Raw genomic sequence first — 27051 nt, 5'->3', positions numbered from 1 at the left:
TGTGCGTGTGTGTGCGTGTCTATGTGCGTGTGTCTGTGTGTGCGTGTGTCTGTGTGTGCGTGTGTCTGTGTGTGTGTGTGTCTGTGTGTGTGTGTGTGTGTGTGTGTGTGTATGTGTGTGTGAGAGAGAGAGAGAGAGATAGTGTGTGTGTGTGTGTGTGTGTGTGTGTGTGTGTGTGTGTGTGTCAGAGTGAGAATAAATATTAGTTATTAACACAGCCAGGGTGAGAGCCTCCGTTGTTACAAAGAAGCCAGCCACCCAGCTGCAAGGAAGTAGCTAGAGGTGGTGAAACTAAGAGATTGCTAGCCACATGACATCACCATGTTTGACCAACGACTGAAGACATATCACTCCATCTGCTAACACGTCAACATAACTTCTCTTGCGCCCATTAAGGAAGTCTCTACTGATTTAAAAAAGGCTGTCACATAAGGTGGTGAATGAGAGCCAGCCGCTCCCTTGCTAACGGCCTTCGCGGGATAGAACATTTTACTATTGACCTCCCCACTTCAATACTCCCAGACCACAACTCTCCCAACAGTCCCGTCCAACCCGGCCCCACCTGTGCAATGCGGAATGGGAGAGAGACAGAGAGAGAGAGAGAGAGAGAGAGAGAGAGACACACAGAGATGAAGAATAGACTGGGAGAAACAGGAAGTGATAGAGCTACAGATGTAGAGAGGGCACGAGGGAGCGAGCGAGAGTGAGAGAGAGAGAGGAAGAGAGGGATGCATCTCAGCAGGGCGAGGAGGACATCTGGTCGTAGTCGGGGCACTTGAGCAGGGCGGGGTAGTTGGAGTTCATCTGGAGCGAGGCCTCGCTGGAGATGTCCGAGGGGCTACGGCCGCGCGTCCAGGCTTCCGGGTGCAGGAACTGACCCGAGTAGTCGGAGCAGTTGCTCAGGCGCGGCCGGTAGAAGCCGGGGTGCGGCCGGTACATCTCCTCGGCTGTGTAGCGCTTCATGAACAGATAGACGGACATCACGCCAGCCGTCTACACACACACACACACACACACACACACACACACACACACACGCAATCACATTACCTCACATTACCTCCCGACACAGAACAAACTACTGCAGCAGGTAAGTATGATGTTCACTTTGTATCTCCAGAGACGACTTTCTGCCCCTTTCATAAGCACACATTCTGAACCGAAGACATGAAGCCTAATTAAAGTATCCCTCTGTGTGTTGGACCCTTTGAGTCAGTCAGACAGACACTGATAATCATGGCTCATTATAATTAGTGATGGCCCTGGGCAATCTCGTGCGTGACAAAGCGGTGACAAAAGGGTGGCAAGTGTGAAATAGCATGTAAGCTGGGAAAGAATTGTTTATTGCATCTGACAGTAAAGCTATTCCCATACTTGCTAAACAAACTATGACGATGAAGGACTGTAATTAAAGACACAAGAGGCCGCCAGCACTTTTTTTTAGAACTATGAGGAACAATTCACTAACAAAACATTTGACAAAGGATTAGAATTGTAGACTATGTTTTCCACATGTAAAGTGTGGTGAGTAGCATAGATATTAGAAAACTAGATACTGCATTGAGCTCCAGAACATACGAAAATAGCGCCGCCATCTCGGTGGGGGCAACCATCACTGGAGGCCAATGGAGAAACAGGTGTCTAATTGGAAATCAGACAGGTTAGTGTTAGTTAGGGATTTCCTGTATTCTAATTGGAAATCAGTGCGTGTCTCTGATTGCCGGCAAGGTTTGCCCATAGACAGTAAGGTGTTGCTCTCAGCAATATGGCGGTCGCGTTTACGTATGCCACCTCATAGAACTCGACGGACAATGCGATATCTAGCTTTCTAATATCTATGGTGAGTAAAGGGTGAGTTTCTCTGTACCTCTGTGAGCAGGAAGGAGATGGCGGCGAAAGCAAAAGACCAGCCGTACTTGTAGCTGAAGTAGGCCTCGTTGGACTTGGTCCTGTTCAGCATCTCATCGTTAATGCTGGAAATGTAGAGGACCAGGCCAACAACCAGGGATAGACCTTTTACAGAGAGAGAGAGGGAGGGAGAGAGGGAAAGGGAGGGAGAGAGAGAGGGAGGGAGAGGGTGAGAGAGAGAGAGGGAGGGAGGGAGAGAGAGAGAGAGGGAGGGAGAGAGAGAGAGAGAGGGAGAGAGAGAGAGGGAAAGGGAGAGAGAGACAGAGAGAGAGAATTAGAGGGCTGTTGACAGAATGACACTGAACCTGTCAGATGTTCCTTTGTCATCTTGTTTTGTTTCGCTGCATTGTATTGTTTGCTAGACCGCAGTGAGCTGTGGGGCACCGTGCATCGCAGCGGGCATGTTGGCAGAGGCATCTAGCCGGCACACTGTTAACTGCACTGTGCAGCAAGCATGACTTCTCTTAAATTAGCACGGCACCTCAGCTCTGCCAAACTGGCATGATGATTCAAATGGAAATAGAGAAATGCGGGAAACAAAGGATCAACGAAATATAAACACACACAAATACAATGCAAAAGTTATCTTCAGCTTTAAGTGTGAGATACCTGAGAGGATGAAGAAGATGCCGGAGACGAAGGCCAGGATGGTGCGGTGGGGGCGGATGTGCCCGATGTTGCTCAGGACGAAGCCAATAAACATGAAGAAGAGACTGACCAAAGGGAAAGGCGTGGCTGAGCGGATCATTTCTAATAAGCAGGAACACAGATAGAGAAAGGAAAAACACAGAAGAAAGGGGTTAATTATCTGACTTGCAATGGAAAAACACTAATTCACCAATACAACAATATACATAAACAAATACCAACATTCAATATTAGTCATTTACAAATATATTTCTAAAAACATTACTTCTATGGTCGTCTAACAGTTCTATTAGGGCTGTCTAAGGCAAGGTAAACTTCCATGGCCACATTAACAAACATCTATAGGCAACCAGAGTATATACAACCAGGTTTCTATATACAGTACATGGGTCTCCAGAGATGATTCATGGCCATGCAGTATGCAGGATCAGCTGACCCCTGCATGCTCTTTGACAGTGAGGGGTTAAATGTACTGGAATGGATGTGGTTGTGGGAACACAAGACCAAAGGTCTCATTGGATATCAATGACCCCATGGATTGGAGCGCACAGGAAATCCATTCCAGCGCCCTGTTGCTATCTGACGTCAACCCGACCCACCAAGTCTCCACTGCCCACACAGAGTAGAGGCTGGATGGCCTGATGTCAAGCTCCAGAGCACAAAAAAAAAAAAAACATGACAAATGTGCTGCGTGACAACCTCCGCAGTTGGCCTTGTGAACTCTTGACTGATTGACAAGAGGTCAAGTTCCTGTCACACACTGAGGCATGGGCAGGCATGGTCAGAGTGACACGTCGGTGTGGTTTAATGATGATGTCTCCCTCCAAAGTAATGGTGATTCTGTGAGCTTCCAGAAACTCCTTACAGGGGCGCAGTGGAAACAGAGGGAACAGGGCAGTCATCACATGTGCTGTTCTGAACTCTTTCTTCATCCAATGAATTTATACACTCTTTATGTAAATGCCCTGGAGCAAAAACACAGAGCTGAAACCTTAACTGCTCCTGGTGAACTTGCAGGGTACTTGCATCTCTGTTCTCTGTGAGTATGAAGCACTATCAACTTACAGTGCATGTGACAGTCTAGTGCGCACACTCACTCTACTCTAAGTGCTACGCAGAATACAAAATCACTATGCATGTGTACACACACCACTGGCAACACATTGTTCATGTGTGCTCATTCTCCCAGAGACAGACACACACACAGAGTCTCACTGGCCAATGTGTGGCGTGAGCAGAGAACAGCTTTGATGAGAAACTCTATTTGACGGCTGACTGGTTGTTCTTCTACAGCTCTTTGCCTCTCAGAGTTCCCGAGCAGGGAAACGATTCTGACACAGAGAGAGGTGGGGAAGGCATTTATATATCTGCTCTGCGTGACTCGCTCTTTTTGGACACCGACCAGATGGCTGCGGACAAGCCTCGTCTGACGGGAGCGCCCCAAAGGACCATGGGAAGTGTGTGAGAACTCCATCCTCCACCCTCTGTGCATCTTTAAAAGCGCCTATTAAAAGAGAGGACGTGTTTGATGCTGGGGCCAAGATGAGGTCAGCATGTGTGAATTATGAAACAGACACCAACACTTCTAGCGTGAGTTTCATACTCAATTACTGTCTGAATTACTGACATTTCCTATCAAACTGTCTTCTGTCTAATTTCATATGGACATTAAATGAGAGTTCACCGTAAGTACCACTTAAGCTTGTTCAGTCATAGGAGTTACAGATGACGGATCCCAAAAATGTCAGTATTGTCATATCTTATATACATATTTGTATATACTGTAGTAGCCCATACATATTATATGGACATTTAGAGCATAATAATATTATCTTGATATCCTTTATGCTTTGTATAGGATAGATAACCACTACCTTGGGCCTTATATATTCCAAAATAGGCAAAACACTAATGTCATTCACATTTGCACTACACATTCGATTACAGTAAATGAAGTCATGGACTAAATCTCCTTCTGAATCTGCTTGTGTCTGCACTGGAGCCCTGGGCACTGAGACTACAGCCTCAGGCTCTTATGTCTGTCTCCATGGCATGGGAACTGCACTTCTGCTCCTTTTCTAATCTGATTTACTCTGCACACATCAGAAGAAACCTGAAACACATGAGGATAAAACGCTTCAGAGGAGAAAACACTTCAGAGGAGAAAACACTTCAGAGGAGAAAACGCTTCCCTATGACCCCTGCCCCTAAGTCCTTTTCAGTCCCAACTGGTAGTTCTGGGTAATGTAGGCAGGAGACTTGAGAGTTGAGAGCAGGACTCTGGTTCATTCTCAGGTACTGTGTGGTCAGAGGAAGTCCAGGTGATTGGTCTGGGAATGGCAGGTAGATGATGGATCGATGTGGGCCTCAATCACCACTATTTCCACTGCAAAGACTTCAAAGATTCCTGCCACTCCGTAGACCTGAGCTGAGCATTAAAGGGATGCCATTTTGGCTGAGCATGAAAACAATGTGTTGTAAGGATACTCAGGTAACATCCAGATAGAGCTGGCCACCACAATACTCAAACATCAGACAAACTCAGGTTGCATGTACTCTAGTTAAATCTTCATTTCATTTAGTTCATTTTACAAATATATCAAATCCATCAGAATGATTTAATTTTAATTTTGTTTAGCCACTTTCTTTTTAATTGATACCACCCTAGAAAATGAAAACATTCATTGTTGGAGTGTAATATGCGCTATTCTACAGAAAAAAGTAACAGGAAATGAGCAGGAGCAGAGAGCATGGTCACTCACTCAGCACACTGACGGTGGACTCTGAGGTCATCTGGACGTTGGTGGGCATGACGTACTCGATGGTGAAGCAGCGGCCCTTCTCCTCCCCTGGGAAACAACAGAGACAACAACACCAGCAACAACAACAACATCAGGGGAGAGGCGCCAGGGCAAAACCAGCAACGTCATTAGTTAAAAAAAGGGAGATAAATCTTGGGGTTAGATCAAGTGGTTTGATCAAGAGTTTGTTAGTCATTCAAATAAAACTGTAGAAGTGAAAGCACACATGTAATGAGTCAGAACATTGTTGTGAAAAAAAAAAACAACTCAAAATGCACACACACAGGGAGTCATAATGCTGGAGTTAGGAACTCAGAATGCACACACACAGGGAGTCATAATGGAGTTAGGAATCAACAAAGACGACTGAGTAGGCTATTACAGTCAACTCATCATGGAGCTTGTCACTATGGAAATAGGCCCAGACAGGCACCTGTCTATGCCATGAACAGAATACTACACTGCAACAGACAGAGTCAAAAGACTGAGGGATCAAGAGTTTTTTGCGGGTTTTAAATAGAAGGGAAGTGAATGGCTCTCTGCTGACTTCCCCGTCTTTGCCTTGTCACCCCCTTCCATTTGTCAGTAAATAAGTACACAGCTGGTGGAACATGGCGCGATGAAGACGGAGGCTGAAGACAAAGCAGCGCTCGGTGAGTCACTGTTGCAGTGGAACAAGCCCTCTTCCCTCACCAGTGTCATTTCTCCTCATTTCCTGTGGCACTTACAGCGTAGGGACCCAATGCATTATTCAAAAAAAGCCCAATAAGGCAGCACAATTTCCGCATGATGGGAGATTGTGTGGTTTTTTTCCCTGTAAATGCATCCTGCAGCCTAGTCTATACCTAACGACATATTACAACCACCCTCGCTCCATCTATCCTCCTCACTATGCCTCTAAGATTATATGAAACTCCGAAACCCTCCTTATTTCACCCACTGCCTCTTTTCTTAAATCTCTCTCTTCCTCTCAGTCTCTCTGTGTCTCACACTTTCTCAGGCGACCCCCCTGCCTCTCCACCCCTCCGTGTCTCCCTATGGCCACAATGGAGAAGAGCAGTACTGGCCCTGGACTCATTGCGATGTTGCACATCATCAGTTTAACAGGTGGGCAAACATCACCAGGTGTTCCTGGAAGCCACAGGCCCACACTGAGCATGCTAATCGAGTCTGGGCTTGGCCCTAATCCACTTCACTGCCTCTACTCCACCAGCCAGAGTCATCAGGGAGCCTGGCACTGAGGAGGAGATAATTGAGACCTTATCTCACAGCAATTACACACGGACATAAAGACCCACTGAAATCCCCATTCAGCGCTAAACAATCCAGCCTCTGATTAAACTCGGAGCCGCCACAAAGGCAGTGTCAAAAAGCCGACGCTTCTGGGCCATCCGTACGCCCTCGTTGCACGGCGGCCATTACGAGAAGGCGTGCGTGTGTGAATCAAGACAATCAATCACACTCATACTTTATTTATTCTTGGTGCTCGGGTGAGAATGTTTGTTTATCAGTGAGAGAAAGCTTGCGAATGAAACAAGGCAGAAAAAAATAAATTGTAATGGAAAAAACAGCTTCATAAAGAGTCATAAACTAAAATTATGCCCAGATTTGACAAAATGGATTTTTAATGCAGCTGCCTGACAACTATTGCCATGGCACTGGCAGTAGGCTACCGTGGAAATGGATTGACGAAACGGGGAATTAAATTAGGCTCTGTCTGCTACTTTCAAATGTGATAATGTGCAGATGCAGCTCAGCGCGGCAATGTTTCAGAGCAAGGGAGAGAGAGAGGGAGAGAGGGAGAGAGTGACAGAGAGAGAGAAAGAGAAAGAGAAAGAGAAAGAAAGAAAGCGCGAGAGAGAAATTTCTGGCGGGAAAGGGAGCAAAGACTATTCTGCTGAATGCCATGTTTCAGTGTGCACAGTGAGCTGCATCCAGGAGTGGGAGATGCTTTGGCACTGCATATGTGCTATGACTGTTTTGTGATCATAACATCACCTAAATACATTTTTAGATTTAATCATCCCCACCTTTATTTAATATTGTAATATTGCAGATAACTGGATTTAGTTACATTCACATAGATCAAATAGAGCCTGACAATATTATCCTGGCATGGGGTCATTGAATCTAACTTTTACAAGTCAGCCATGCCTTTATACAGCCCTAGTTATAAAGGCAGCCCAATTAGGTCCATTTTGACAATCATTACTAACTGATCAGCCTACACAGACCAGTACAGTTGAATCTGGTCCCCTGCTGACACAAGTATTGGACACTAACAAATAGAACTTTTCAGTTCACCTCAAACTCACTTTAAACACAAAGAGGAAAAAATGCACAAATCAGTAAATAAACACACGGCCAAACCACATAAACACACACAGAGAAACATAAACACGCACACGCACACACACGCACACACACACACACACACACACACACACACACACACACACACACACACACACACACTGAATCAATCGTGATGACCGAGCTGTAACCATTTCAACGCCTGTTCTATCACTGTGTACCGGGGGCCCTGCTGGACCAATCTGCTCCTCCATGCAGAGGAGAAACAGTTTCTGGGTCAAACAGAGACTGTCCTCATGGTCCAGCCAACAACAGGGCCACTCAATAGCTTCAGCACATAGCCTCCCGATGCCATCTGGCCTTATATGGAGGTGACGCTAGCACAACTGACAGTTACAAAACGCCTGTGAGGATTGTCCCGTCACTTAGCATTGTTGGTTTTTCTGCCCCAAAAAAATGAGGACGCGTCTAAGGTCAGGTCAGCACAGCTGGGTTAACGCCGTGGGCGACGGTCTTGGAGGACAGGGGCTGGAAGGACACAAACTGGCTGCGGCAGCCCATCTGCTCCGACACATGTGGGATGGGTCCATCTGATGTCTGGGTCTGCGGATGCGGCATTCATATGCAAAGGGAACCGACGTCTCTCTCAATCTCAATCTCAATCAGATTTCATTTCCTGTGAGATCATATCCAGGAAATCAAACCAGCCTTGCTAGCTTGAATATGCATAGTGTCTTTAAGGGGGGGGGGGGGGGGGGGGGGGGGGGGGGGGTGGTTTAGTGGTTCCGAAATCAAAGCTGGCTTCAATAAAAAGGAAGGAACTTCCATAGTGTTTTTCGAAAGGAAAAACAAAATGGTGGAGCAGTGGTTAGTAAAACACAGGGGAAAGGGCATACATTTGGTGTCCAGAACCCTGGGAGAGAAGAGAGAAAGATACCTGGTTTACTGGTGGGAAATTCTCGCTCGGCAGCAGATGTCTCTGAGAGAGGAGAGGAAGGGAAAGTTAGTGCCAACTAACGGAGCTTCCCCTTGGGTCTCTGAGCTAGTATGGTATCTCAGGATTGCCATCAACGCCACAGTCATTATCATCAACATCACAATACCACCACTATTATCACTATCCGCATCATAATAATCAGTCACTATCATTAAAAAAAACATTAGTAAGACAGCCAGGCAGTGTTACGTACAAGTCAGGTCATAACTGCATAGTGTTCAGAGGTCATTTGTTGCCTGTAGAGCCAACCATGCTACCGCTGCTTCATGCTAACCAAATCTAAAGTCTGGATAGGCAATGTGTACACAAAAGGAATAACAGAGAGTGCAGTTGCTTAAGGACAGTCTGGCGCAGGACAGAGTAGGTGGCTGCAAAACAAGTGTGGTGTCCAGACAGCAAAGTCAACAAGTCTCTGCTTATTGACATGACAACACAGTCAGTGGCGATCTCTGCTGTGAGTGTTGGCTGTTAAGATGCAGGAGTGTTAGCTTTGGAAAGTAACAGCCACAACAGGTCCATTCAAGGGGAAGGAGCTACTAGTGTTAGTTTGGGAAGAGTGGATGTGAGCAGATGGGGACAAGCAACACCGTGACGGTAACCATGGTGAAGAATCAGAGCTGTTTGAAAGCAGTAGGTGTGTCTCACTTCAGCAGGTGTGCCTAATGTTGTCAAAGCTACGCTAGGCTAAGCTAAGCTACTCTAAGCTGAAACGCCACATCAAAGGGACAGAGCAAGAGCAGAGAGAGACTAGATCAAACGTGAAGCACACAGCAACCAGAGGAAGAGGAGGAAGAGGAGGATGTGATGTGCAGGGTGTTCTACTAGTGGCTTGAAGTGTAGCATTAGAGAACTTTTTTTTCACATTATAATTTAGCATGTGTGCATAAGTGCAGGCAGCATTTTATATTATCTGTATCTGAATTTTATATCTGAATGTGCACACAAGACTACCCTGGAAATCCAGAGTTCTCACGAGAGCACTATGGAATTGTCTCTGCGAGACACTCTGCCAATGATGCACGTTACTTTTACCCCAACATTCCGGGGAACCAGCTAAACTGATGAAGACAGCGCTGCAATGTTGGAGGACAGTACACATTGGTCATAGTGTTATCCGATTGCGTCGAAGTCCGAAATCATCCAGAGTAAACATAGTCTAGTGTTATCCATTGTGTGCAGTGAGATTTTTAAATGTTGCCACCCCTCGAGTTGGGCCATTACATTGTTCTTGGCCAAACCCTTAATCTTTCTAGATTATCAGGGTCTGGATTTTCCAGGATAACACAAGACAGGGTCACTTTCTTCATTACAAAACACACACACACACACACACACACACACACACACACACACACACACACACACACACACACACACACATACACAGATAATCAATAGTAATGACTGAGCTGCCATTTCTATCCCTGTTCTATCTCTGTGTACTCTGGGCCCTGTTGTACCACTCTACACACACACATACATACATACATACATACATACAAAACCTCTTAAAGACATACTTATTCAACCTTATGCACTTTCACTATTTACATGTTCCCCTAACAGAACATACAGTCTCTCACAGACACAAACACACACACACACACAAACACACACACACACACACACACACACACACACACACACACAAACACATACACACACACACACACACACAAACACATACACACACACACACAAACACACACACACACACACCACACGCTCAGCCTCACCTGCCAGGAAGCAGACCCTCCAGAGGCCCGAGTGCAGGGACATGCGTACCTCGGTGCTCTGGTTGAGGGGCAGGATGACGCCCTCCTCCAGGTAGAGCCAGTAGTCGGTGCTGACGGCGATGCCCAGCAGGCCCAGGGCGCACACGGCAAACACGCTGCTGAGCAGGGTCAGCGCCTTCCTGCCGCACAGGGTCATCGCATCCCACTCACCCGCTCCAGCAGGGGGCGCCAAGAGCACTAGCAGGAGCTGCAGCGGGGAGGAGAAGGAGAGAGGGGGAAAGGAGGAGAGGGGGAAGAGAGGAGAGAGGGAGGAGGAGGAGAGGAGAGAGGGAGGAGAGGAGAGGGGAAGAAGAGGAGGGGGACGTCACACCATCATACAGAACACACAACTCAAACCAGTGGGTCAGTTGGTGGTGCTGAGCTCAAAGAGCACATGAGGACTTGGACACGATGGCTCACCATGGACAATGAGAATGCATGTGTTCATCAGATCAGTCCTTACAGGCACACATGACATGCTAATACAGTAGAAACACACATGACATGCTAATACAGTAGTAACACACTGTGGTACAATGTCATGTCAGTTCAGCTGTAGGGATCACCATTCTGAAAACATTTATATGAACATCAATGTTCATGACAGTTCTCTCTTCAGTGTTGGGATTGTATCTCTAATGATTTGCTATTTTGTCTTAGTCCACTAATTATGCTCTTAGTCGTCTTTATATCGTGTACATTTTAATTGGATAAAAAAAAAACCCTCCTACAATCCCTCTGATGGAGGAGATATATGAATCTGACCTTGAACTTGAATCCATTAATGGCCACATAACTACCGTAATGTTCAAAAAATGACATGGACCAGAGACAGCACAGACCACACACCTAGTATTGCAGGCTGAAATATCTTATTGAGGCTGATATACAGTAAGAGTATAAAGAATGTTGTGGAAGTGGTTTCAAGGACACATTTTAATGTACAGTAGCAAGTTAACCAAAATGTAGATGCATGTATATTGCTGTAGCTGTGAAATAAGCAGGTGCAACCAAGAGGGTTGAAAAAGAGCCTGTTCAAAAGAGATCCATAAAATAATACAAATGGAATTAATTTCAAATGTAAATGTGTTGACCAGCATATCGAAAATGTTTCCGTGTGTTAATGCTATACAATCTCTTTCAGATCATCCAAAGACCTCATAAAATATTCATCTAGGGTGAATAAATATTTCTGTGACCTTAAGTGAAAATAAAATGCCAAATATATCTCCAAATATAGCCCCACAACAACCCGCTGCTGAATACAAAATAAGGGTCGATGTTGTTTCTCCAATTTGTGTGTGTTTCCCCTCTGTGTGTGAGCATTGTGTGAGCACAAAAAGACGATGTCTTTTTCAAAGGCCCCATCGGAGACACCTTGAAATGCTAATAGGGTCGGACTGTGTGCAATGAGACCTGGATGGTGGGAGGCATAATAGCTTGGTATAATCAATTAAAAACAGACAGAGATAGAGAAAGTGGAAGGCTCACTCCAGCAACCACTGCTGGCAAATCATCTGCCTATAAGAGAGATGGAGATAGATCCTTTCTATTGTACACTGTAATAATACACATATTTTTTTTCATGAATCATGAAGAACATATTTCTTTATGGTTTGTAGAAAAGTGGCTCAGAAGCTGACTTTGGAAAAGTTCTGCAATCAGACAATGTTTCCTTTCTGTTGTTTCCTACTGCAATAATGTTATCCTACACCTAAGAGGGTTTTTAGACAAAACATGGCACCAGGAAAATGGTCTCCCTGGAGCAGCTATGCAGCATGAAGAGAATAATGGTCTACGTCTAAGAGATCGCTGAAGGCTTGCACTTTATGTGCCACATTTTCAGCACTGCATATTTGTTGCAAAGAAACACAGAAAACAGTTTTCAAGGAAAAATATACTCCATAAAAAGGAGGGGGAAATGGTGTAGCATGTCGTGCAATAAGCCTTTATATTTGCTGAAACTTGGCTTGCCTACATATCTTAAAGAATGTAATGGATCAGTGTTTAAGCAATGGTAGAATGCCAACCACCACATTCATAGACTGAGCTCTACTCTGCTGAGAGGAGTACCTGATGCTTTGACTAAAGAATTTTCTTTACCAATGACGTGATTGGCGAAGATGTGATTAAACTGGGAACCAAGCATCCCTAAAAAACGCCCTAACATTCAGACCTATTTATTCGGAGGTCATTTGTTTAGCCACTTGTGTTTTTTTTGCTCCAAGTCTTAGCATGATTCTCCTCTGTGTTGTTTGTATGCCGATGTGAATGAACTGTCCACATGTAAACATGAAAACAGCATCGCTCTCATTTGCCTAAATGAGAGTCATTTTTATTTCTCAGGAGCTTTGCAACTATGCGCTTCACTGTCTTCATATTGCCACAGGCAATTCACTGACAGGCACAAAAACACACAAACACACATGCACACACACACACACACACACACTCCATTTAGTAACACAGTGGAGTGAATCCATCTTGAAAAATTTGGCGTCAGAGGACATGATGTGTGTGAATATTCTGACTTAACATTTTGCACCCACTTTCATTTTCTTTCACCAAAATGGGAACACCTTAGGCAGTGTTTACACATAGCCGGGTATCTGGAAAAACGCTTCAAACACAAACATGCTGTTTTGGGTCACTGAAAATGAATATTTCTGAAACTCTGGCCGAAGTGGAGATTAGGGAAAACTCCATTTTCGTGTTTGCTTGTGTACAGGGGGAAAGAAAGTTTTTGGGTTGAGAGTTTAGACATAACGTTTCCCTTTTCTTTAAAATGTTCTCTAGTCTCCGATTGGCCAATATCCCCATCTGTTTGACTGATATGTTTCTGAAAGCCTTCAACAACTGTTTTTTGGTATCTATGTGGACGGAATTATTTTCAGTTTTTACACATGGACAAGGCCAGAGTATTACCAAAGATTGTCTAGTTAGCTTTGGTCTCGTCTCTGGTATTACTGTGCTGAGGATGTATAATTAGAGTGTGTGTATGTGTGTGTGTGTGTGTGTGTGTGTGTGTGTGTGTGTGTGTATGTTTGTGTGTGTGTGTGTGTGTGTGTGTGTGTGTGAGAGAGAGAGAGATTCCCAGTGTGAGAGGGCTGATGATGCATGCAAAGCTCCATGGCTTCATGGAGAGCCAACAGCCAGCCAAAGCGTATGTCTGCTCACGTGACCATGGCTGCTTATATGAGCAGCATACATTACCACTGCATAGCTAAGCTCCTTTATGATTTTTCTGCTCCATGAAGTCTGATGTCTAAAACCCAGTTCTGTGTCATATGTTGCTCGGCAAACCAGTAGCTTCTTCCTTCTGTATTTCACAATAACAAATAATACAGCAAAATTGCTTGAAAATATCACCTATTACAACTAGCAAGGGGAAAAAAAAAACAAACCTTCAGACCCCAACCCACACACTCACTAAAAACTGAACTGTATTTTCCAAAGTGTTTGCAAATGTTTACAACTAATACCCACCAGCCTGCCCTAAAACAAGTCAGCTGAGATATTTGATGTGGGGAACTGTGAAGCAAATATGGTACTCTGGTGCCGTATTGCTCCTTTCTCTGTGTGTGTTTACATAACGCTTTCCAGGGCTTGGCTGGTGGGTTTGACATTCATTGATATTTACCCAGTGACATTCAGCACTCTGAAATCACGTACACTCACAGACACCGGAGACACTTGTGTGACCAGTAAATCCACAAAGAATTATCTCCTCGGATAGATGGTCTCCAATTTTACATAAGTAGTATGCACCATTTTTGGTAGTGTCAACAATGGCAACAATACCCTCTCTCTCTCCACTACTCTCTCTCTCCTCTCTGTATCTCCTTCTCTCTCTCCACTACTCTCTCTCTCCTCTCTGTATCTCCTTCTCTCTCTCCACTCTGTATCTCCTTCTCTCTCTCCACTCTGTATCTCCTTCTCTCTCTCCACTGCTCTCTCTCTCCTCTCTGTATCTCCTTCTCTCTCTCCACTACTCTCTCTCTCCTCTCTGTATCTCCTTCTCTCTCTCCCCTCTTTCTCACCCTCTCTCTCTCTTTCTTGCTCTCTACCTCTTTTCAGGTGCTAATATGCCTTTCTCCCAGGGTGGAGTTTTTTCGCTGCACTCGGTGTCGGCAGACTGCACCTTTCAGCACCTTTCAGCCTCTAATTGGCAGCGCTTCGTGCCACCACCATCACCAGCAGCAGCAGCAGCACACATCCCATCTATTTCCATCACACACACACACACACACACACACACACACACACACACACACACACACACACACACAGGGCAGCCATCATCAGACAGAGTTAAAGAGGGGCAGAGAGGTGGATGAGAAAGAGAGGGAGAGAGGAGGAGAGAAAGAGAGATGGGGGGAGAAAGAGAGAGAGGGGGTGAGAAAAAGAGAGGGAGAGAGGAGGAGAGAAAGAGAGTGGGAGGGAGAGAGGAAGAGAGAAAGACAGAGGGGGGAGAAAGAGAGAGAGCGGAGAGGGATAAAGCCAGGGCAGGAAGAAGAGGGGGAAAGACAGATATAGTAATGAAAGAGAGAGAGATAAAAGGGAGAAATTGGAGCATGAGATCTTTTCACGGGGAGATTTCTTGCTTACGTGCGGGGAAGTGCGTGTGAAAGAAACAGCTGGAAAGTGTTAGACAGGACGCTTGCGCCGTGAGGAGAAGAGCGGAGTCTCATCCTCCATCTGTCTACGTCTCACTCACACCTGGGCTCCTGTGCAATCAGAGAGGGATAACTGCTCTGATTAAGGAGTGTGTGTGTGTGTGTGTGTGTGTGTGAGAGAGAGAGAGAGAGAGCGAGAGAGGTGTGAGAGAGAGAGAGCGAGAGAGAGCGAGAGAGAGAGAGAGAGAGAGAGAGAGAGAGAGAGAGAGAGAGAGAGAGAGAGAGAGAGAGAGTATAGACTGAGTGGAGAGAGAGAGAGAGAGAGAGAGAGAGAGAGCGAGAGAGAGAGTATAGACTGAGTGGAGAGAGAGATATATCTGCATGCATAATTGACTGTTAGTGGGGTGTTCCTCTTCTTCTTCTCTGAACAAGTTATACTAATGTGTTTTTGTTTGTGCTTCTGGGCATGTGTGTGCATGTGGTGTGTGTGTGTGTGTGTGTGTGTGTGTGTGTGTGTGTGTGTGTGTGTGTGTGCATGTGGTGTGTGTGTGTGTGTGTGTGTGTGCATGTGGTGTGTGTGTGTGTGTGTGTGTGTGTGTGTGTGTGTGTGTGTGTGTGTGTGCATGTGGTGTGTGTGTGTGTGTGTGTGTGTGTGTGTGTGTGTGTGTGTGTGTGTGTGTGTGTGCATGTGGTGTGTGTGTGTGTGTGTGTGTGTGTGTGTGTGTGTGTGTGTGTGTGTGTGTGTGTGTGTGTGTGTGTGTGCGCACCACAGACTGAATAATGCTTGGCAGCCAAGGCGGAGGAGGATAAAAGAACAAATCTGGAAGGAAACTCAGGGAGTGAGAGAAAGAGAAAGAAAGAGAGAGAGAGAGAGAGAGAGAGAGAGAGAGAGAGCGAGAAAGAGATAGAGTGAGAGAAAGAGAGACAGTGAGAAAGGCAGCAGGAAGAGATAGAAGGAGCAGGGAGATTAAGGATGAGTGTGAGTGAGAAAAAGACAGCGAGTGCCACAGCCAGTGGCTGCCCTTGTCATTGTCCACACCATGCCGTCTGGAGCCAGAGGGAGCAGTGTGGCTCATCACTACACGCTGCACTGAATTAGCTTCCTCCTCCATCTCCTCCACCTCCTCCACCTCCTTCTCCTCCTCCTCCTCCATCTCCACCACCTCCTTCTCCTCCTCCTCCACCTCCTCCTCCATCTCCATCTCCACCTCCTCCTCCTCCTCCTCCTCCTCCTCCTCCCTGGGCCTGATGGCATCACATCCCCTCTGAGGCTCTGCTCATGGGAGGCTTTTGAGGAAGGCTCGACAGGAGTCTACATCTGAATAGGACTAATGAAGACAGAGGAGGCAATGGGAAAAACACACACACACACACACACACACACTCACACACACGCACACACACACACACACACACACACACACACACACACACACACCTGACACATTAGATCAGTTCTAACCAAGACTACAGGCGCTGGTCTATAACAGGTGTGAGATTTTGGGGAAAGTTTTCGGGGCAGTGTTGATGTGTGACTTGAGGGTGGTCAGCCGAGAGAGAGGTGATCCGTTTTTCTCCGGTGTCTCTAGGCATCAGTGACAGAGCACGACTCCTGGTTTGTTTCGGCTGCGGCTGCTTTTAACGGCCTCCTCAAAACATTTCACATGAAGTCACGATCATCATCATTTACACAGATAGACTCCCTTTTTTTTGGGGGGGGGGGGGGGGGGGTTTAGCGTAAATGCTATAAATGTTCAGCTGGCGTTTTCCTGCGCTGGACATAATAGCTTATAATTGTGTTAATGTGGTAATGGGCTCTAATGATGGCAGCCGAGTGCGCCGTGCATGCAGATAGCAGCACCACAGCACACAAACAGACCCCGACCACGCATGGTGGCTCGCCACATTTCTCTTTAATCACAACCCAATTACGGTGCAGTTGTCTTCACTCATAGTCATCCTCATGCATCATAGGAGGAAGTCCATTAGCAGGACGTCTGCATATATAATAACTACGACCTGAGAGGAAGGAGCAAAAAGGTTATTACAGCTAAAAACGTTGGACACAGCAGTGACCTCAAATCCTGTGTTTGCTTTTCCATTTCTTTTCAGTTACTAAGCAGTTATACAGTATAGTCAAGTAGTAGATGTCGATGATACCAAGAGCTTTTATAAAAATAGAATATCTATTTCTCACTGAAACCCACAGTGAGAAATAAATATTCTATTTTTATAAAAATTATCTTTTGATTATGTTTATAAAAAAAAAAATAAGTCTAGGTAAAGATTCATTAAATGAAATAGCTATTGGTTCAGGTTCAATGTTTTTTTTGATTCCTGAAAATGATTAATGTTAATTAAAAAGTTAATGTTAATGTATGATTTGTGTGTGTACTTCCACAGCCTCAGAAAACAAATAGAGGAAGAAGCCACCATCTCTTTTGTCTCTCCCTCTCAAGGGAGGGAGAAATGAGAGTGGAGGAGATGAGAAGTGAGAGGATGAGCAGGCTGTGTCGTCTTTAATGGACCTCTGCATCACCCTTCCCCAGGCTATCAGCACGGCATGTTTGTCCTCTCCGCAGGCTCAAGAGCTCATTTCCAACAACAACACACCCAGACCGAAGTGGGCCCCTGGCTAGGGCCTCTCACAGCCACCATTTTAGGCGAGGGAAATGGCATCTAAACTACCTGGCTGTGAGTGCCTTGCACAAATGCACACACAAGCACACACACAGTCACACACACACCTACACACACACACACACACACACACACACACAGTCACACAAACACACAAGTGCATGCGCACACACACACACACACACACACACACACCCACACACACACACACACACACACAGACACACTAACACACACACATGCACACACTCTGTCTGATTCACTCCACTCACATACTCCGTGGGGACCAGACTGCAGAGGTTCACCTCGGGACGGTTGCGGAGGCCCGGAGCCAGCTGTCGCTGCGGTTTCCAAACACAACGCCTTGATTGTGTGAGGACCACAGCTCCCCCGAAAAGCAGGAGAAAGGGCAGATCTTTCAGGAGCAATTACAGTGCAACGGGAACTGCTGTCCCGCTGTGTTTTGAATAACACTAATATTCATATTTTAGGTTCAGCCAAGTGGCAGGATTAACAAATGACTTTGAAGTGGAGACCAGGGGAATAAAACAAAACAACAGAGTGCATTTCACATTGGCCAGAAAATACCGCAACGATATCCATCTCTCAACTGTTTATAGATGTGGGAAAATGTCTCTCCTATACAAATTAAAGGCCTATATGATCATCCTTCCTTAGACATTATTGTTTTTTTAGCTCTTTATGACACACCACACAGATACAAACCAGGCACTCCATATACGGTATGTGACGATTAGGAAGGAAGCGTTAATCCCAACTGATTCTCACAAACCAGTATAAGGCATAGAGACACATCAAACCCATGAATCAACAAATGACATTCAGAGTTGAGGAAAGTCAACACAGCTCATTCTCTGCTTCTTGAGATACCCCCCCCCCCCCCCCCCCAACACACATGCAGCACACACACATCCTCCTCACACATCTGTTCCTGTGACATTCTCATCCCATCTCTCCTACGTCTCCTCAAGAGCCAACTCATGGGTCGTGGTTGGAGAGAGGGGGCATCTGGACACAAAGCCTCTGCCAGATGCCAATCCCCAGCACCCCACAGGCTCTTGACCTCTGTCTGAACTCCCCACTTGCCCTTCGGCTGCTATTAGCTACAGAAGCGGTCTGCATTTGTGGCAGGAGCGATGCCCGATATGACCGTTCAGGATTACAGAAAAAGAGGAAGGGAAAGAGAGGGTTGATTGATGATGTCTGATTCCTCAGTTAACATGGATCTTTATCGCCGAGATCTCGCCACAGGCTTGTTTCAGCCGATACAAAAGGCCCCATTCAGTGTGTGGTGAATGGCAGTTCCTCCACTGTTGTGTCGGAATCATGGAAGAGATGAATGGAAGCTGCATGCCATGAATAGGGGACATATTGTGGAGCGCTCATAATCCGGCTCGGATCACAATGGACACCACGACGGGGGAAATCTGACACATTTCCGCACTCCCGCACTGTGTGAATGGAACGCTATCCCAGAATCCACATGAGCCTACCAGACTGTGACTGGAATCCAGTGAGTGTCTGTCCTCTGCAGAGGATGCCAATGCAACACTAAACAAACATCAGTGCCAAATATTCAAACTCATAGAAAATGGGGGAAAAATATCCCCACTTTTAGACAAAGTGCTTTAAGAAAGAAGCAACAGTGAAGAAAAGCCAAGTGAAATCCTAAAAGAAACTTAATAAGTAAATGAAGAGGATTTAAATAAGTGAGCCACCATGCTCCACCACAGCCGCTATAAAAAACCACCCTGAGACAGCACACAACCCCCATAAGTGACATTTCCAGGCCCGTTAACGCGATCCGCTAACACTTAGTGATACCTCAAAGTCAGAGTGGCTCACGCATCAACACTAAAGCTTGTCATCACAGACCTGGGTGTCAATCTGTGGCTCACTACTTGCATCCTCATATCTGACCAATCTTGAGCCTTCAACATGTTTGAAATGTCAAAGGTTTGCCGTCAAAACAGTGTGACAGCGTCAATAACGACTATTATGTATTGCTCTTTTCAAAAAAATAACACATATCTGCACGAAGGATTAAGTAGCAGAGAATTCACAACAGCCGCTAATTCTTTTAACTTGTAGAATCTGCAGTGTGTAACGCTAATGTTAGCTTGTGCTCTAACGACAGGGACGTTAATATTGAAGTTATCAGCTAGCGCGGAGAGGAGAGCAGGGAGGGCGGCTGTTTACTAGAGCCATCGCCGCCATCCACCTCAGGCCTTAGACACACAGCCGCGGTGGCGGTGGCGGCGGCGGCAGCGGTCCTAGTGGCGGTGATGTCAGACTGCAGCCCGACCGATGTGCTGGAGAGTGGCGGGGCTGGATGGGTGTGCGCAAAGTAGGTCAGTGGCCTGCACTGCTCAATACCACGCATCCAGCCTCATCAGCTTCAATTAAAAAGAGTTCACAGCTCCTACAAAATGCCCCTTCCCCATACTAAAGTCAATGATGGAAAAAATGCACAGAGGCTTGGTGTTGACACAAACACCTACATGTAGTGTATGTGCTGACATGTGCACACACACTCACACTCACATACAAAGACATAGGCACAAACACACACACACACACACACACACACACACACAAACAGAAACAAATCATGGCTTTTTGATTTTGTCATCCAGAGAGCTACGGGTGCCTACATATTAAAGTGCAGCCTCATAGCTTAATGGGATGGCAATTTAAGAGGAAATAACTTCCTGTATTTCACTGGAAGAGGTTGTGAATACTAAACAAGCCTACGAGTGTGTTTCTGTGCATAAGAAGTGTCATACTGTGGAATTGCTCCCAGCTTTTAACCCGTTGCATCATGCGCAGACACACCATGAATGCTTCATGTTGCTGTTAGGGAGAATGCAACGCAGGCTTTTACTGCACATATACTATGCAGGGCTTGTGTCCAAGATGCCTGAAACACGATCTGGCCATCAGCGAAACGGTCATGGCTGCAGGGAAACAAGGAAGCCAAGACAAACAGGGGGGAATTATCATCCTCAGATGATCCACATAGAGTGACATTTGTGTGTGTGTGCATGTAAATGCCTAAGTGTGTGTGTGTGTGTGTGTACACATGCTGTATAATGTAGGCCTAAGTGTTTGTGTGTGTATGTGACCAAGTGACTGCAATTTTACCCTGTCTGTCTGTCTGTCTGTGCGTGGGCAAGCATGTGGTCATCTTCCGCCTTGCTTGTCCGGTGAGCTTGTCAGCGCAATTCACTCGGATCAGATCAACGGCTGCTCCCAGGTACCTTCTTACATGTGCCGCGGCTGGGGAGATCCGGTTTTGAAGTGTGTGTTTGCTCAGCCATGCTTGAGAGCGGCGGACCCCCACAGGCCCCTAAAGATGCAGGCCCCCTCCTCTCCTATCCTTCTCTCTCCTCCCTTCCTCTCCCCTCCTCCTCCTCGCCCCTCACCGCTCCACTCAGCAGTAGCGCAGCACTAAAGGGCCTGGCTAACCCTTATCTGTCAGGAGGAGTCTCCCTGACCTACAAAACGCACCAGCGCTCTCCCACTGTGGGCTCTCTCTTTCTTTCTTTCTTCCTCTACTACCACTCTCTCTCTCTCTCTCTCTCTCTCTCTCTCTTTCTCTCTCTCTCACTCACTCGCGTGCATGCTCTCTCTCTCACTCATGCTCCGTGCCCAAAGTAAACGCTGCCATCCGTTCACTGTGTCACTAGGAGAGTTGCTACATCGCTGTGCACATTTCACAGTCCTGCTCTCAAGCCATACCCATGTCTCACAACCTTTTCTCCTTCTCCCCAAATGACCCATAAATACTGCGAGTCAATGCCATGCAACCACAGAGGCCTCCGTCAGTGTGGGCATTTGTCCGGTAAATGCAAACCCCGTGTCAACACACAACAACATGTTTGCCTCCAGCCCCCTTGGGTCTCTCATATAGTGGGTTGAATCCCCAGCCCAGAGGATGCTAGAGCTGGTCTCTGTGTCACCAGAGTGGGGGCCAGAGAGTGATCCACAGACCTCTGCCAGACATTGCCCCTCTCTCTCTCTCTCTCTCTCTCTCTCTCTCCTCTTGGCAGCACATCCTCATTCCTCCTCAGCTGTTTATCTGCACCATCTGTATCGTGTCACTCAGTAGCTCTGTTAGGCAGCTAATCAGACGTGTCAGCCATTTTACTTTTCAATTACCAATCACTGACAAACTCCTAAAAACAACAACACCACGGGTCATGCACAGCTCCCCACATCACACGGAAAAAAATGAAAACGCCAGGACTTGGCCTATAAGTGAACGTCAAACACCAACATGTCTGAATGTCCTACATAAGTGGCATTTGAAAAGTTGAACTTGAGCGTGACTCATATCTGTTAGTGCAGCAGATAGGGAGGAGGGACTCTCGAGTCTCCCTCTGAGATACCAGAGTGGACGGGAGCAGAGGCGAAGGGCTCTCCTCTTATCTGTTTCAAGTGAGATTTGAAATTTAATTAAAAAGTCGTGACGATGTTCCCGCGAAACGGAGTTTGATGGCTCCGGGAAAATACGACCTGAGAGGAAGGAGCAAAAAGGTTATTACAGCTCTCCACATTTAATAATTCCCTGCACCTCTATCAAATGCAGCGGAAAATGAAGGGAAGTTGGCCAGGGAGGCTGACCCGTGTCTACAGACTCTCATTAGCATCTGTGAGACACGCTTTAAAATACATTTATTCCATTTTGTTGGACGCACGACAGGTTGTGGACATGGGACCACCAGCTGGGTTGGCAGAGGGAGGTTGGCGCTGCAGCAACATGCACTGCGTGCAGCATCAGTGACCCCTGACTGACCCCTGACCCTAAAGGTCATCAGCATAACTGAAAGGCTGAAAGGTTTTTTTCTTGGTATGCACTCCACCCCAACGCTTTCCTTACTATTCATGCACAGCTGTGGGACTCAGCTAGCTGCCTGGCTGTGTTAGGTTGCCTTCACACTGGGTCCGTTTAACTGGACCGTACCCGAGTACGATTACACCCCCCTAGCCCTGACCCAGCTGGTCTCCGTTCACATTACATTTTTGTTTGCGGAACCAGGTCTGTTTATGTCATAAACACTAGCTTATATTTAGCAATATTGCTGCGCAACGTTGCAAAAACGGCAGTTTATTTAAAAAAGAAAATAGCATTCAAACTGCACCGGAGTTTTAACGAACCATCCCTCAGACCACTGTTTTCTAGTTAACTCTGGTGTGAATGCACCATTAGTGTGTTTGTGATGTACAACAGGGACTCTCCCTGACACACAACTCTTTTCAGATGGGGACAGGGGGGGGGGGGCAAGTCCTCAGGGCTGTGCTCATAGTAACTGATTGAGTGATGGAGTGGAGGCTGGATTGGCACGCCTCCATCTACACCATGTTCAATTCACAGCACAGCTGCTCTGAAGAGTCACACGTCATCAAGCACGGAGGAGCACCATACAGCACTCTGCACACTCAGGTGGCCTGCAGGATGTGTCTATTCATCTACATGTACAGAGGCCTTTCTATAGTACACATGGTTTGGGAAGACTGAACTCTGGGAAGACTGACTACTTTTTGTGAGAGGAAAAACGTGTTGAACATAATACGTATGTCTATACGTGTTTGATATCCTAGATTGGCCAAGCATTGGTATTGCATGACAAATGCTTCCTCCGATAATGCATTTCAAATGTATTAATTCAGCCATTTCCTGCATGACTCATCTCCTGGGGTTTCCAAGAGGAAATGACATGAAAAGGAAAAACAAAATGGGAGGCGAGGAATAGGCTGTAGATCAACCCCCAGCACAATGACTAATTTCTCATATTCTACATCGTGTCAACCACCGTGTACCATCATTGCACCAACAAGCTGTTCCAGGACAAAAGGTGGAGTTGTGCTAACTAAAACCACCCACTCGCTCAAAACCAGCAGAGCTACCAATCAGTGGAATGTTCCGGCACTCTGGCAGTGATGGCGAGTTGATAGCTGCTGAACGGGGAGGCGTGTAAGACTAAGGCAGGCTGGCAGGGGCCCTGGTGGCGGAGCAGGGTTAGCGGACAGACATTAGGGAGAGCCCGGAGGTAGGTGTGAAGGAGCCGCTGACAGCATGGCGGCTCACTGGTGTCCACGCACTCACTCACTCACTCACTCACTCACTCACTCACACACACACACACACACACACACACACACACACACACACACATACACACACACACACACACACATTCGCAGCTCGCAGATGACACACACTGGCATACACACACTAGTTCACATATGCTCAAGCATAGAGGCAAACACAGACACAAAATAAGCACAAGCACACAGACACACTAGCACACACATAACACACACAAGCACACAGACACACTAGCACACATATGACACACACAAGCACACAGACACACTAGCACACACACACACACACACACACACACACACACACACACACACACACACACACACACACACACACACACACACACACACACACACACACACACACTGAGCAAGGTTGACTGCCCTGCTGAAAAATGACCAGCCGCTCAGGTTCATTGCTTTCCAACAGTAGTCTCTCTCTCTCTCTCTCTCTCTCACACCTACACTTTTCCTCATGTCCTCACTTTTTTATTGCTTATTTATTGCTTCACAGTTTCCCCTGTTGGGTCTGACAAATTCTCTCACATCCTTGCTGTCCCACAGTAGTGTGTGTGTGTGTGTGTGTGTGTGTGTGTGTGTGTGTGTGTGTGTGCATGTGTGTGCGCGTGTTTGTGTGTGTGCGTGTGGACACACGTGTGTGAGCGTGTTTCAAATGACAAAGATGATCTCCGTGTTGATTTCCCATCTCCGCATTATGGCTGATTATATACGTGGACAGAAACGGGAAACTGGCACAATCATCTTGACCGCTGTGTCCCCCATGTTCTACCTGTTCGATGGGCCTACTGACCTGACCAAGTTAACAACAAGACTTAACAACACTAGCACACACAGGGACACAATATAATGTATGTACCTAGTGATTAGGCTAGGTACATGCATTTCTTCAAACATCCATTTGTTACTGACACCTCAAGCAAGCCCAGCCTCATCTAAGGCCCTTTGTTCACTGTGGGGACATAAATAGCACAGCAGTACACAAAGCCATGCACAACGGGAGGCATTCTAACAAGCCTTTACATCACGTGGATAGACTAAAGTTAACATTAGTGTGCCAGCACATGAGCAGAAGTACCCATCCAGTGCATGACATTCCCAATTGTGATTCATGAATCATCTTGTTTCTCACAGGTCAGACAATCACATGGGGAGGTGCATTTTCATACGGTGTTTCAGAAACTGAGAAAGGCAGCTGAATATAAGACAAGAGAAGAGTAATGATGGTCTGTATTGATTTGAAATCTATGGTGATGTATTCATTGCATGGGGGGAGGTGAGGATGGTCTACACTGACCTTGGTTCCTTGACTTCAGCACCGGTCAGCAGCAGCTATTGCTTTCCTTATAAGATTGCTTGGTCACTCACTAGCCTACCTGCCCTTCTTAACCCAAAACAAAATGGATGCCCGCTTAGTGCACCTGAGATGTTCTAACCAAACACTGATTCCATCAGCACTTCAGTTCTCTTAGCACAGGTAGGAGAGAGCTTAATTCAGATAGATTATTTAGCTTGGGGTATATGCCACTGTTGTTATGTACAGCAAATGATAACAGTGTTATAATGACATTCTAGTCTAAGGAAGATATGGGACATGCACAGAAATCTTGTTTCAATTGTGCAGTGCAAATTATATTATATGGGCATCAATATTCATCTGTTTTTATCTGAATCAATTAAAAGTTCCATGTGCATTGAGAAACACTGGGAAAGCTCCTCAGAGGAATGTTTTCCTTTTGTGTTTAAGGAATAGAGTAAATAACTCTATTAGTGTAAAGCTCTGGTTAGTGTATTACACTAGAGTACATCCTAATTAAGTCTTAGGCAGCTGCAAGTCAAATTCACATTTCTATGATTGCCTCCTCCTCTACTGCCCTGCCATTATACACAAACGTCTAAATTAATAAAAGGGTAAAAAAAGCATTCAACATGGTCTTTTCTATTTGAACAGATTTGTAAATCCTGCGAAGTGGACAGAAAACAACAACAGCAAACTTGGCATAAGAGATCATACACCGATAACTTAAAGTAAACCTTTGAGCTCGTAGCTACTGATTTTCAGTTGCTGTGAAGTGCACGTCGGCTGCTGTCCAAGGTCCTGATCATCTTTTCCAATTACAGTTCAGCGGTGAACGCTGACCGTTTCGGATCGTTTAGCGTTTAATCACGACCATGCAGATAAATGAAACAGCACACAAGTATAAATGTCGCCAACACATCAAATCGATACCCACTCTACTCCTCTCTGGCGCGCTGTCTCTGTGCGGCTAATGTAGACCCTGGGGTGCCTATATAATCAACTAACCTCAATGACAGTTCAAACCTGCCTTTATGCTACTTTTTTATGTTTGACTGCAAGAAAAAAAACGTAAACATTGTTTGCACTGACGGGTTTAGCTCTTAAATGGGATGTCTTTATTTATTAGCCTCCTTTGGCAAGTTGGGTGCAAATGAATGACAGTTTGAAGGTTGCCATGTTGTGGTGATCAGGCTATGAGGACACAAATAGTTGGGTCGGTGTACCCAGGAATCCTAACGGTCAGTGTCCTCTGTGTTCGTGAAGATTCAGTTTGTCAACGAGGTCTGTTGTTACATCGTCACATTGTCATCATCATACATGAATATAAGCGAATGAGTAGAGAACACGCTTTTTAACCAAGTAAACGCAAGAAAAGGTATTGTAATGTAGATGTGTAAACACATACAATATTTAACCAAAAATACACACATTCATAAATCACCTAAAAAAGCAGGGATAACAACAAGTGATGGCAAGTTATACATTGAAAGTAAGTAAAGTAAATGTCAGAGACCAACAAAGTCCATGAGGACATTTCGGTGTTCACTCAGTTAAGCGCAATTTGTTTTTTGGACAATTTATAAAGAAGAAATGACAGTGCTTACCCTCACGCGGAAGTCTGAAGGTAAAGTCTCTCTCTCCGTATTTGCTCCCGCGTTCTTGCTCTGTTGTGTTCTTCACTTGTCTGTATGAAGAATGCCGAGAGAGCTGGAGAGGGATCGTGTTGAGCACGCGCAGTTCTCCACAACAGGACAATGAGCGCTTGGCGCGCACTCGACTTGGCTCTCGCGCCGGCAGGTGGGCAGCTTTGAAACGTTCGCCGAAATTCTCATGAGACAAAGAAAAAACAACATTTTTTAGGTCGCAGAAAAACAAACATAGCGCTGAAGTATGGGAAAATACA

General features: G+C 46.0%; 1 protein-coding gene across 2 annotated transcripts; it reads right to left on the bottom strand.

Moving 5' to 3' along the window:
• Positions 1-147: 147 nt before the first annotated feature.
• Positions 148-27051, bottom strand: cacng5a (calcium channel, voltage-dependent, gamma subunit 5a). Of its 2 annotated transcripts, XM_042103155.1 has the most exons (7): positions 26753-27051; positions 10404-10650; positions 8608-8649; positions 5319-5405; positions 2518-2658; positions 1868-2013; positions 148-993 (listed from the first exon to the last, which is right to left on the bottom strand). In XM_042103155.1, the coding sequence occupies exons 2-7, from the start codon at positions 10597-10599 to the stop codon at positions 736-738; spliced, it is 870 nt and encodes a 289-aa protein (XP_041959089.1). In that variant the 5' UTR covers positions 10600-10650; positions 26753-27051; the 3' UTR covers positions 148-735. The 2 variants fall into 2 exon arrangements, with proteins under 2 accessions (XP_041959089.1, XP_041959090.1); XM_042103156.1 differs by lacking the exon at positions 8608-8649.

The sequence above is a fragment of the Alosa sapidissima genome, chromosome 9 (genome assembly GCF_018492685.1).
Source record: "Alosa sapidissima isolate fAloSap1 chromosome 9, fAloSap1.pri, whole genome shotgun sequence".
NCBI lineage: Eukaryota > Metazoa > Chordata > Actinopteri > Clupeiformes > Clupeidae > Alosa > Alosa sapidissima.
The sequence above is the reverse complement of the archived record's forward strand: the minus strand, read 5'-3'. Positions and strand labels throughout refer to the sequence as shown.